Raw genomic sequence first — 13,013 nt, 5'->3', positions numbered from 1 at the left:
AAAGATGTTGGCGAGTATGAGATGACCGCCTCCACACAGAGACACACTGTAGAACAAGTTATGGCAAGTCAGTAATGGGAGAAGATCAGTTGCAGCGAGACCACAGGCAATACTGGTGACTAGTAGTTGTGACCAAATGGGTTTGATACGCACACAGTTTTGACCTAACCCAATTGAAGTCTAAGGGGGCGAATCTTTTTATTCAATTCTGGTCATTTATAGGGCTAATAGGTGAGCTATTGTCAAACAAAAGGCATGGGAAGCGGGACACTACTGTGGAGGACATGAACCAATGCTAAAATTAGAAAAATTAAGGGGAATTTTCCGTAGGTACAGAGGAAAGAAATTAACAGTTTCCAAAACTAGAGTTCTCGTATAAAGAGGTACAGAGAATTAGGATAAACATCCACTGTCAATACAATAATAAGGCACATAACAAATATTAGTATTCCCCAGCCAGTTGGTTACAGAAAATAAAGTAGGGTTTGCAATTAGGGATGAGCCCCCCGGTTTGGTTCACACCAGAACTTGTGAACAGGCAAAAAATTTGTGCTAACACCGTTAAAGTCTATGGGACACAAATATGAAAAATCAAAAGTGCTCATTTTAAAGGATTATATGCATGTTATTGCCATAAAAAGTGTTTGGGGACCTGGGTCCTGCCCCAAGGGACATGTATCAATGCAAAAAAAAGTTTTAAAAATGGCCTTGTTTTCAGGAGCAGTGATTTTAATAATGCTTAAAGTGAAGCAATAAAAATAAAATTTTCCTTTAAATATCGTGCCTGGGGGGTGTCCTTAGTATGCCTGTAAAGTAGCGCATCTTTCCCGTGTTTAGAACAGTACCACAGCAAAATTACATTTCTAAAGGAAAAAATGTCATTTAAAACTGCTCGCAGGCTGTAATGAATTGTCGGTTTTGGCAATATAGATAAAAATCATTGAAAAAAACGGGATGGGTTCCCTCCCCCCAGTCCATAAGAGGAACCCCGCACCAAAGTTTAAAAAAAATTGCGTGGGGGTCCCCCCAAAATCTATACCAGGCCCTACAGGTCTGGTATGGATATTAAGGGGAACCCTGCACCAAAATTTAAAAAAATTATGTGGGGGTCCCCCCCAAAATTCACCGGTAGAAGACAGTAAGACAGTATACAGCACTATACACTATAGACACTATAGCAGCCGCTAGCGATAATCGCAAGTGAATCTGACAGGCTTGTTGTACCCAAGTTGATCGATCAATTTGGTACATTCAGCTTGCCCACACACGGTTCCATCCTGCTGAACCAGCCAAGATTCAAACCATCTATGGCCAGCCTAACCCTAACCCTAATCATCAAACACACACTGACTTTTTGGCTGTTGTGAGCCCATCCTTTTGATGAAAGGAAGCTGGGTTATTCATTCTTTCAAACAAATGACTTTTGTTACTCATCTGACCAGGGGTAAAGGATTTTTAGTAATCCTTATTTCTGGGGGCACCTCTGACGTTTTCAGCAAAAAGTTTGCAAATCCTGAGGATTTGCCACACACTCATGAACCTAAACCTCATCCCCAGTAGCCTATTCTTTGTGTGTACTTATTTTTTGGCACAGCTTTCAGAGTTTATTTCCTCTTTAGCGTAATTAGATTTTTTACGTTAGTATAAAAGTCAGTTTTTAATTTATTATTATTTCAAGAGCAGAAACTGATTATTCAGTGTGAATGCAACGGACAAACTTCAACATGGTTATGTTTTTTTAATATTAATATAGACATTTTCTTTATTTTCTGCATGAGCACAACCTTTCTGAAAGATGTGTACCCCAAGGTGGCTTCTGAGAAATGCTTACAGCATTGTAATTCTGAGAAGGCTTTGCCCTATTGTTGGAAGATGAGTTTACACAGCCCCTAGGTGCTAATCAGAAGGTAAGGCACAATTAAAAAAGCAACCAGAAGAAACCATGGTGAATTAGGCAAATGGAAATCCCAGCCTATCCGGCTAAACGAATGAAATCAAAAAGTGTATGACTTGATATAGGTTCATCAGGACGTCTCTGTGTGTTTCAATAATACATGTCTGCAGCTGCCAACTTTGTTATAAATGTAGATAGCCCCTGGGCTTGAGGAGACAAAGAACATGTTTCTGGAATTTGTGCTCCAGAAGGTGATTTAGGTTTTTAAAGTAATAGGTTACATTATCTATAATACCTCTTTAGTCTTGTAGCACTCCTCCTCTTGGGGAAACAGCCTAAGCAGTGTGGCAGTCTCAGGGTTGGGTTCGGTTGGGTTTGGGAAGGTAGCGACTGGGGAACCAGATACAATCTACACAGTGTATAGCTAGCTTTAAAGCTTAAAAACATTCCTCTCTGTGTGATCTATGTACATTACAAGGATATTAACAACCTTTGTTGCAGATTCCTACCTTTTGTTATTCTGAAGAAATCCCTCTGTGTTTCTTTGTGCCTCTGTACTGAGTGAGTCTAATGGGCGTGGTTTCATAATTAACTGTCAGCTGTGCAGCTGCAGAGCACTAATGAGCAAAAGCTGCTGGGCCTGCATTCCTTTAGACATGTTCCTATTGAAAGTATCTCTCTGAAAAAATTACATTTTTGTTGCATGGGATGCCTGAAATCTGACTTGTATCTTAGGCAGACTTCTGGGAAAATTGGTGAGCCAATCACACAAGCAGGAAATGATGTTTCTGGGGAGTGGTCAGTACACAGAATGTGTACAGAACAATTCCAGGTAGCCATACTGCATTGCATTTATAGAAAATTACAGCGGCCACAGATTGAAAAGGAAAGGTAATTTTTAACAGCATTCAATTACAATATTACCTGTGTCGCAATTATAAGCACTATATTATTTTTTCTTTATTTGCTATTTTTTTTCTCCATGAAAGTGGAGTTACCCTTTAAGTTGTAGTGGGTCTTTCTCAAATCAATTTGGTCCCTTACCCTTTGACAGCAGTCAAGGATTTATAGGCAATAATTCCTTCTTGAATGTCCAGCTCCACTTTGACGCTCTTCAGCAAGCCAGACTTCTTACAGATGCTCTTTATAGGCAGCTATTTTTTTGTCGGGTTTACTCTGCATAAACATCCTTCTGCATGGCAGCTAAAGTCCTGGGCCCCCAGCAAATCAGTCAGCACCTGGCCACACCAAGTCGCCCCCCCCCTAACTGTTTCTGGATTGACAGCACTGCTTCTGTTGCAGAAACCCTCTCACTGTGAGCTGCAGTGTCTGGGAGGGGAGCATAGACGCACATCAAGAGGGATTTGGCCCATTCAAGGAAGGTAAATATTAATCACATAGAAACTTGTTTTTGATTAGACTGCCTTTAGTTGTCATTAAATGTGTATCTAAGGACAAAACTTTTTTCATTTTGCATAGAGTGGGGAATGGTTCTTTTGTTGCCATCTGTGTTCCATGAAAGAGATTTCCTTCCACTTCCTGTCATGTAGACAAAAGTCACCAGAGAGGTTGAATCTCCCTTGCGGTTACAAAATGGTGACAGGATTCTCATAATTCTCCACTGTATCCAAAACTCAAAATGGAAAAAAAATACTTTAGGTATAGTTAAGAGAGAAAGCTAGTGCAAAATATGAAAGTCACATCAGAATTATTAAGGAGTAAACATACGATGCTTTCCCTTTAAAAATAATCCTCCTCTATCCAAGCAGTGGGATGAAAGGAGCATTGTGTGTCCATAAATGTATTCACCCTGATCTTTTATTGTGGATGTTTTTGCATGTTTGCACGTTCTCTAAATGTGTTTTTTTTTTAATTCCCTTGCTGGATTTTATAGCCTCATAATTTCCCACCCACGGTGCTGAAACTTTATAAATTGTGCCCCTCCCAGCGTGACGTCCTATAGACATTGTGCATCTTCAGTGTTAGCACTCACAACGCTTCTTAATAATCTGGAACAAACAGCAGAGCAACACCCCACCTCTCTCTGTTCCCTATTGTGCCGTATTAACCTACTCGCTTTCAGAGAGGCACAGCCAGCAAAGCCTTCTGGAGTGGCGCCATCAAGCTCCTCCAGCCAGGAGGCGGTTAATGTGGCTCAGCTTCCAGTATCCAAAAGAACAACCTTGAAAGCAGCGGAAACTTTGTAACAAAACAGCCTGAGAGCCGATCCGGAGTCCCATTCTTCCACCTAACGAAGTGTGACGCGAGTGCGGACTCCCCGCGGACACTGAAAGGGTCAAACCAACTTTTCCAGAAGAAGCCCTTCATCTACTTCATATATATTTGCTTCCATTGCTGCCAGGCCCAACAGAGCAATGGGTTAATTAATTACGTATCATGCTGCCCACTGATGGGTGATTAATAGATCCTATAAATAACTTTTGTGCCTAGGGCGGACGACCCTCGACCCCCGACATGATCTGAATGGATGACAAATGCTGGGAAATCTCCCACTGTCACCAGTACAAATGTGACTTGGCTGCCATTGTCTTTTGGAGGTATCAATCCCCCTATCCCTTCCCCGGGACAAAAAAAAGATGCAAGAATGGTGAGAGTCATGCAATGTTTATGAGTGAGCTTAAAAATTTCACAAATGTCTGAAACACAGGCCAAGATTTAAGGCTTTTACACTTTTAAGTACTTTCCTGCATTAATTACTACTCAGGCAAGCATATCTAAATTCCTACCATGTATAAAAACAAGGCTGCTTGCAATTTAGCATTGATACAGTGGTGTGCTCTTAAATTACTGCATGCTGCAGTTTGGTTGTTTCTTACATAGCCTTTAAAGTGTCTCTGAGCTTTGCCCCTTTTTTCTCTCCACATATACTTAAAGCGGAACTCCAGGCACAAAAACATTCGTATAAATATATTCCTCAACAGCCACAAAGTATTTAAATCAACTTTGTGTTCGCCAATTGCCTTTGCAAGCTCAGTTGTTAAAAGAGAATTATGCCCCCCCCCCAAAAAAATTATACCCACCTAGATGCATTCAGCATAGATCTGATGCTACATCTCTCCCATGCCGCCTCTACACTGAGAACTGAGCGATCAAACACCGCTGATCGCTCAGTTCTTCCTTCTGCTCTGAGTGGAGAGCTGTGACTGTCAGTCATCAGATCTCTGCTTTGTCTCTACAGAGGTCACTGGAGCGCTGAGATGTCCAGGGGGAAGAAGGGACTGGTTCAGTCTCCCAGCGGCTCGCTGAGTGCGTAAGCCAGCTGGCGACCCAGGCTGCTGGGTGAATCCTGGCTGTAAATTTACAATTGATCCAGTGCCTGGAACGGCTGAAAATGGGTCACAGGAGTGCAGAAAGAACTGCACTCCTGTGATCCATAGAAGTAAGGCTAAAAAAACTTTGGCCATACTTCTCCTTTAACTTGTAAAAGTAGCAGTGACATCATCACTGTGCTGTACATAGCCTGTGCAGAGAGCAGAGCTGTAGGGAGGACCCAGCGGACCCCATCCACTACAGGCTGCCTGCAGAAAACTACAGAAGGGGGCGGAGACAAGACCAGTCACCCTTCACAAGGTGAGAGAGCAGCAGTGACCAGACTTTATTACAGGAAAACCTGCAGAGAGGCAAAGTTTGACAATGGATTACTGCACACATCTGGACACACAAAGAAATACAAAAAGCACACCAAGATTCAAGCAGGAATACGTGCTTCTTGTAGGTCAGCCTAAACTTCCCTTTGCTCCGCCCTCAATCTGTTTGCCTGCAGCGCTCAGGAAAAAAATGCCCTGTGTGAAGTCCAAGTAGATCTGGTCATTCTGTCTGTATATGATATGTGACAGTGCTCAGCAATTGGTCACTCACACACTGAATTTTTGGAGAAAGGGTAATGAGTTACATACTCCAGAAGTACAGGTTTTTCTTTTTGCACTGGGCAGATGAACATGGTGGCATTGGGGTGAAGGGGTTCTCAGTACATTTGTACAGTATATATTGGGTTTGGGTACAAATAAAAAATAAAAAGTAAAATAAATAAGAAAAAAAAAATGTAAATGCGTCCCGTCCCGACGAGCTTGCGTGAATAGCGCCCACATAGAAAAACGATGTTCAAATCACACATGTGAGGTATCGCTGCGATCGGTAGAGCGAGCACAATAATTCTAACCTCCTCTGTCACTTAAAATATGCAGCCTGTAGAATTTTTTAAACGGATCTCTATGGAGATTTTTAAGGGTAAAAGTTTGTCGCCATTCCACGAGCGGGCGCAATTTTGAAGCGCGACATGTTGGGTATCAATTTACTCGGCATAACTTTATCTTTCACAATATAAAAAAAATAAAAAAATGGGCTAACTTTACTGTCTTATTTTTTAATTCAAAAACGTGTATTTTTTCCAAAAAAAGTGCGCTTATAAGACCCCTGCGCAAATACGGTGTGACAGAAAGTATTGCAACGACCGCCATTTTATTGTCTAGGGTGTTAGAAAAAAATGTATAATGTTTGGGGGTTCTAAGTAATTTTCTAGCAAAAAAAACTGTTTTTAACTTGTAAACAACAAATCTCAGAAAGAGGCTTGGTCCTTAACTACTTCAGCCCCGGAAGATTTTACCCCCTTCCTGACTAGAGCATTTTTTGCGATTCGGCACTGCGTCGATTTAGCTGACAACTGCGCGGTCGTGCGACATTGTACCCAAACAAAATTGATGTCCTTTTTTTCCCACAAATAGAGCTTTCTTTTGGTGGTATTTGATCACCTCTGCGGTTTTTATTTTTTGCGCTATAAACAAAAAAAGCAACAATTTTGAAAAAAAAAAGCTACATTTTTTGCTTTTTGCTATAATATCCCCAAAAAATATATTAAAAAAAACAGTTCAGGCCAATATTTATTGTTCTACATATTTTTGGTAAAAAAAAAAATTGCAATAAGCGTATGTTTATTGGTTTGCGCAAAAGTTATAGCGTCTATAAAATAGGGGATAGTTTTATGGCATTTTTTATTATTTTTTTTTTTATTAGGAATGGAGGCGATCTTCGATTTTTATCGTGACTGCGACATTATGATCGGACACTTTTGACACTATTTTGGGACCATTGTCCTTTATACAGCGATCAGTGCTATAAAAATGCACTGATTACTGTGTAAATGACACTGGCAGGGAAGGGGTTAAACACTAGGGGGCGATCAAGGGGTTAAGTGTGTCCTAGGGAGTGATTCTAACTATGGGGGGGATGGGCTTCCACTGACATGACAGCGATCACTGCTCCCGATGACAGGGAGCAGTAGATCTCTGCTCACAAGGCAGAACGGGGAAATGCCTCTCCCCGTTCTACCTCTCCACACCGCTATCGCGGGCCGCCGGCGAAAATTGAGCTCCCGCGGTGGGCGTGCGCGTGCCCGACAGGCGGCAAATTTAAAAGGACGTACAGGTACGCCCATTTGCCTGCCTGTTCCATTCTGCCGACGTTCATCTGTGTGCGGCGGTCGGCAAGCGGTTAGGTGGCTAAGAAAAGTGTGTCGCAGTGACCAGGTTGTGTGTTGTTGCCCACAAAGACCACCAAGCTTTATTTTCACAATTTTTGCCTGATTGTTATGTTAAGTATTTTATTTATTTGAAGTTATGTAATTGTTAAATAAAAGCCTGCGATGGCCATTTTACTCCAAGAACCTTGTCACGTCTTTTATCGCATAGTTGGGGGGTTGGAGGGGATGGTCTAGCAGGTTTGGGCAAGACTGGAGGTTATCTGTCTTACACATGTCATGTAAGTTCAGCTGGCCACAGGGAATACTGTAAATGACTCTGTGCCATTTGTTGATGCTATATAATGCTTTACCTTTATTGTAGTGTCCCCACTGGGGAAATTACCTCTCACTTCCTGCCCAAGTGTTTTTTTCTTAGAAAAAAACTCCAGCTTAAACCATGGCTTTGATTTGGATTGACAAGGGCTTGTAAATATCTTATAGTAACCATTATTACCTAATAACCAGCAAATTGGCATTCTAGATCCTGATACCGTAAACAATGTAGTGCCTATCACTACAGTTCACTGCTCATCAGCCCAAACTATACATAACAGAATGTGGATGTTGAGGGGACTTCTAGTGTATCATGGGAATTTGTTTTACATGCTATGACAATCTAAAAAAAAAAAAAAAAAAAAGAGTAGTTTTATGAAGAAGGTCCTTAGTTTTAACTTTTTACACAAGCCTCTCTCTGGTAGAAGCTTGAACACCATCATTTTTTATTTCAAATAGAGATTTGTGTAGTTCCATTGGGATTATGTTATGTGGTTAATTTTAATGCAGATGATGCTCTGCAGTGTTCTTATTTAAGCCCATATAATAACTCTTCAATCTCTTGATGGATGGAGATGTTATGGCCTATGATGTGTACATATTAACTCACCACCTCCGTTCTTATAGCAGAGATAAGGAAATCTCCAAACATTCCCGAGACCAATAATTTCACCGGCAACGGACAAGACAAACTCGATTTTATTGCTCCATTGCCCTCGATCCTGCATCTTTTCCTCCGAACCAAGGCTCTCCGAATGGGTGCACAGGGCGTCTGACTTCTCGGCTCCATTCCACGCTTCCACGCAGTCCTTCCTACCCATCACCCTGTGGGTTAAACAAGAGGGGCGTTATTCTGGATCAGCTGCCCTGCTCCACCATGACGTCAGTGGGGACAGAAGTAATATGGATTGAATTGAATCATTCATCAGTGGCAGAGAACGCTTACTGCTACAAAATAGATGATGGGAGAGGACACTATACAATGTGACTTGGACATATAAAGTACAACTTACACATACTGAGATAAGACATATGGGATAAAAAATTTTTTAGAGCATATTTGTTAAAGTGTATCAAAAGCCAAAACGTAGTGGAACTTTAGGTACACTCCAAAATGTTATAGTTGGCATAGGATTACAGAGTTTTAGAGTGTGAGAAATATACATTTTATATATATATATATATATATATATATATATATATATATATATATATATATATATATATATATATAAAATGTATATTTCTATATATATATCGTTTTATATATACAGTATCTCACAAAAGTGAGTACACCCCTCACATTTTTGTAAATATTTTATTATATCTTTTCATGTGACAACACTGGAGAAATGACACTTTGCTACAATGTAAAGTAGTGAGTGTACAGCTTGTATAACAGTGTACATTTGCTGTCCCCTCAAAATAACTCAACACACAGCTATTAATGTCTAAACCGCTGGCAACAAAAGTGAGTACACCCCTAAGTGAAAATGTCCAAACTGGGCCCAAAGTGTCTATATTTTGTGTGACCACCATTATTTTCCAGCCCTGCCTTAACCCTCTTGGGCATGGAGTTCACCAGAACTTCACAGGTTTCCACTGGAGTCCTCTTCCACTCCTCCATGATGACATCACGGAGCTGGTGGATGTTGGAGACCGTACGCTCCTCCACCTTCTGTTTGAGGATGCCCCACAGATGCTCAATAGGGTTTAGGTCTGGAGACATGATTGGTCAGTCCATCACCTTTACATTCAGCTTCTTTAGCAAAACAGTGGTCATCTTGGAGGTGTGTTTTGGGTCGTTATCATGTTGGAATACTGCAAAAACAATTTGCTGCATTTAGTGTTAGTTACGTCAATATACATGCATATTTATCTTATACATGCTACGAAGTAGCATTTACAAAAATCTGATTAATGATATTAACTAAATAACATAATTAACATAACATAATAAGTAAAAACATATATATATATATATATATATATATATATATATATATATATATATATATATATATATATATATATATATATATAAATGAATCGAAAATGAGAAATAAATAGTGGTCATAAGGCGAATAACATTTGAAAATAGTAATTTTTAAATGTGGCCATCTAGTGGTAGAATTAAAATTTGCAATTAATTGTGAATTGGTGAATTTGTGAAAATATATTTAATGAAATGTATTTAATAAAATATATTAGATAAGTGAATATAAAGTTTATAGTGATAGTTAGATTATACGTTTTACATAAAAAATATTGAATTTATATTATGTGACACAGTGAATTAGGTGACACAATTAAATTTAGATTATTTTATTTTATTTTTATATTTAAATATATAATGTCATAATATAAATAAACATGATTATTCATGAATGTGAATTAATGACTTTACTGGCAGACATCTATAAGAACTGGATTGCTCTTTAATTAATCTAAAAGGCAGGAGTAGATATTTTAAGATATTCAATGAATTGAAAAAAAAAAAAAAAAAATTGTAATAAAAACTTTTTTATAAAAAAATTTGAATTGGATTAAATCATTAATAGTCTGTGATGAAACAGTTAAGATCTAATTCAACATTTAAAGGGGTTGTAAACCTTTGTGTTTTTTCACCGTAATGCATCCTATGCATTAAGGTGAAAAAATACCTGGCAGTGACCGGCCCCCAGCCCCCCCCGTTTTACTTACCTGAGCCCTGGAACTTGACCCGCGGGGACGCGCTGTCTCTGCCCGGGGTTCTCGGCTCTTGATTGGATAGATTGATAGCAGCGCAGCCATTGGCTCCCGCTGCTGTCAATCAAATCCAATGAGGCGGGCACTGGGGGTGGGACCAAGTCATACATTCGGCGGCTATGGCTACCGAAAGCTGGACTCGGGAGCGTGCTCGCAAGGTAACCCCCTCAGGAGAGCGCTTCTCCTAGGGGGTTATCTGATGTGGGGAGGAGCCGCGAGAGCCATCGGGAGGGGACCCCAGAAGAGGATGTTCGGGGCCACTCTGTGCAAAACGAGCTGCACATTGGAGGTAAGTATGATATGTTTGTTATGTAAAAAAAAAAATAACTCTTACTAACACTTTAACCCTAGTGGTGTCAAAGTTTGGAGTTCAACTATCTATTTTGTTTAGTTCTGGGATATTTTTTGGATCATATTGGCACCTCTCCAAAGTTTATGAATCGTGTCAATTGCATAAAAGGACAGTCCAGCTGGATCTTTATTGTGTGCCATCCTGAAATCGTTGGACTCACTATGTTTTGGGAATCCATTGCCAATATTTGTTATGTGTCCACTGACTCGTTTTGTTAGCGTCCTGGAAGTTCTACCCATGTACTGGTAGCCACAGGTGCATTCCAGGACATAAGTCACGTGTCTAGTGCCACATGTTATGAATGGTTTAATGGTGTACTGCTTATTAGTTTGGTGAGAAGTGAAAGAAGTCCTTTTCCTGGGGGCTCCTCGTGGGCTCCTACAGGGTCCACATCTTACACATTTGTAAAAACCTTCCAAGTTAAACATAGTGGCTACTTGTTTTTTTTTTTCGGGGGGTTAGGTATATTTTTCACTAGTTTAGTTCTTAGGCCTGGGGCCTTTTGATAGATAAATTTGGGTTTACTCGGTAATATTTTATTTAGAATGGGATCTTTTTGTAAGATGGGGCAATACTTTTTTATGCTTTGTTCCAAATGCTTAAATTGTTTATTAAAGCCTGTAATAAAGGTGACATCATAATCTTTTTCTTCTTTCTTTTTTGTTAAAAGTGCATTTCTGTCCATACATCCCACCTGTTCTCTCACTTTTAGTAATAAATCGTGGAAATACCCTTTGTCTTTGAACCTTTTATCAGAACATCAGTTTGTTCTATGTAGTCTCGATGAATGGTACTGTCAGGAAGGGCATGCCAGCACCCAAGATGGCTGCCGAAGAAGACGACCTGTTACCTCTGCCTGTCAGGAAGGGCATGCCAGCACCCAAGATGGCTGCCGAAGAAGATGACCTGTTACCTCTGCCTGTCAGGAAGGGCATGCCAGCACCCAAGATGGCTGCCGAAGAAGATGACCTGTTACTCTCCCCTGTCAGAATGAAATTGGTGCACACACACCCTGTGACAGCTTTTGACACCCAAACAGGCTACTTAAACTCAGTCAGTTTCCAGACTCAGTGCTGTCTGCTCTACAGCGTTCCCTGTGTATCCTGCAATTACCTACCTGACTTCCGTTCCTGTTGCGACCCGGCTTGCTTCCTGACGTTCCTGTTTCCTGCCTGCATCCGACCCCGGCTTGTCCTCTACTCTGCATCTAAGAAGATAAGTACAGCGCTGCGCTAGACCAAAGAGGACACTAGGATAGCAGCTAACACACCTATAGACTCAAGGCAAAAAATAACAACAAAAATAAAAGTGTAGCGCTATATACTAGACAGGCGTATAAATCAAAAAAACCCAACCCATAAGTGCATACACACAGTAAGTAAAAACCTTATCACACCATGTATGACCATAAATATGGATTGCACAATAAAGTTACACTGTGTTAATTAGCAAAACAATTAGGTGAAACAATGAATAATAAACCTTATTGGCAAATATAAACAATAACTAATATTTAGAGAACCGTGACGGTTCCATAAATCTAACACCTAAAATATTGCAGAGAAAATCTTGAAACATAACAGTCCATAATATAAGTTTGTAGAAAAATTGTGAAAGAAAACCACCACCAAAAGTCTATGGAGGTTGCACATTAAAAATCATGGAAATATAACTCCCAGGTTCGCAAGTGGATACATTTCACCAAATCTGGCAGGTAAGTAGACAGTGAGGGAACCACGAACAGAGGGTCTAGATCGGTGTCGGGGCCATCACCGGGAACATCAAGAGGCTTACCGGAACTTAATGACTTGAAATGACATACGTCAGTAAGTCAAAAAGGCTTATTGACCAACCGGTCTGAGCAATGTATCTTGTCAAATGTCATCAGCATACAGTAGGAAGAGGGATAACAGCACGGCTTCCACATCCATAGGCAATCCGACATAGGCCAAACGAGTAATTCATCTCCATCTGCCTGCTGCTTCTGCCACTTCGCTGCCAGTCTGCTGACGACCTGGCCTGTAATCTGATTCTCCTTCCGCTTCAGCCTCTGTTCCTGACGTGCCCGTTTGTGTATGACCCGGCCTGCCTGTACCTGCCTTCTCTTCAGCCTCGAGGGAGCCACCTACCCTTCTGCTGCACCTGCATGTCTGCCTGTGGGGACCGATTGTCTACTCGCTCCAGCTACCTGCCTACCACTGCTCTGGGAT

The 13,013-nt window shown here is 40.6% G+C and overlaps 1 protein-coding gene across 2 annotated transcripts in view; it reads right to left on the bottom strand.

Moving 5' to 3' along the window:
- The window catches only part of LOC141132789 (sodium- and chloride-dependent betaine transporter-like), a 100,119-nt gene that overhangs the window by 62,471 nt on the left and 24,635 nt on the right, over positions 1–13,013 (bottom strand). Inside the window, exons 2-3 of one of the 2 annotated variants that reach the window (XM_073621652.1) lie at positions 11,921–12,010; positions 8,314–8,528 (exon numbers count right to left, since the gene is read on the bottom strand). In XM_073621652.1, the coding sequence (XP_073477753.1) occupies positions 8,314–8,524 (211 nt within the window). In that variant the 5' untranslated portion in view covers positions 8,525–8,528; positions 11,921–12,010. The remainder of the gene's footprint in view (positions 1–8,313; positions 8,529–11,920; positions 12,011–13,013) is intronic. The other variant, XM_073621651.1, reaches the window with a different exon arrangement.

The sequence above is a fragment of the Aquarana catesbeiana genome, linkage group LG03 (genome assembly GCF_042186555.1).
Source record: "Aquarana catesbeiana isolate 2022-GZ linkage group LG03, ASM4218655v1, whole genome shotgun sequence".
Taxonomy (NCBI): Eukaryota; Metazoa; Chordata; class Amphibia; order Anura; family Ranidae; genus Aquarana; species Aquarana catesbeiana.
Note: the sequence above shows the minus strand (reverse complement) of the source record. Positions and strands in the feature narration are given on the sequence as shown.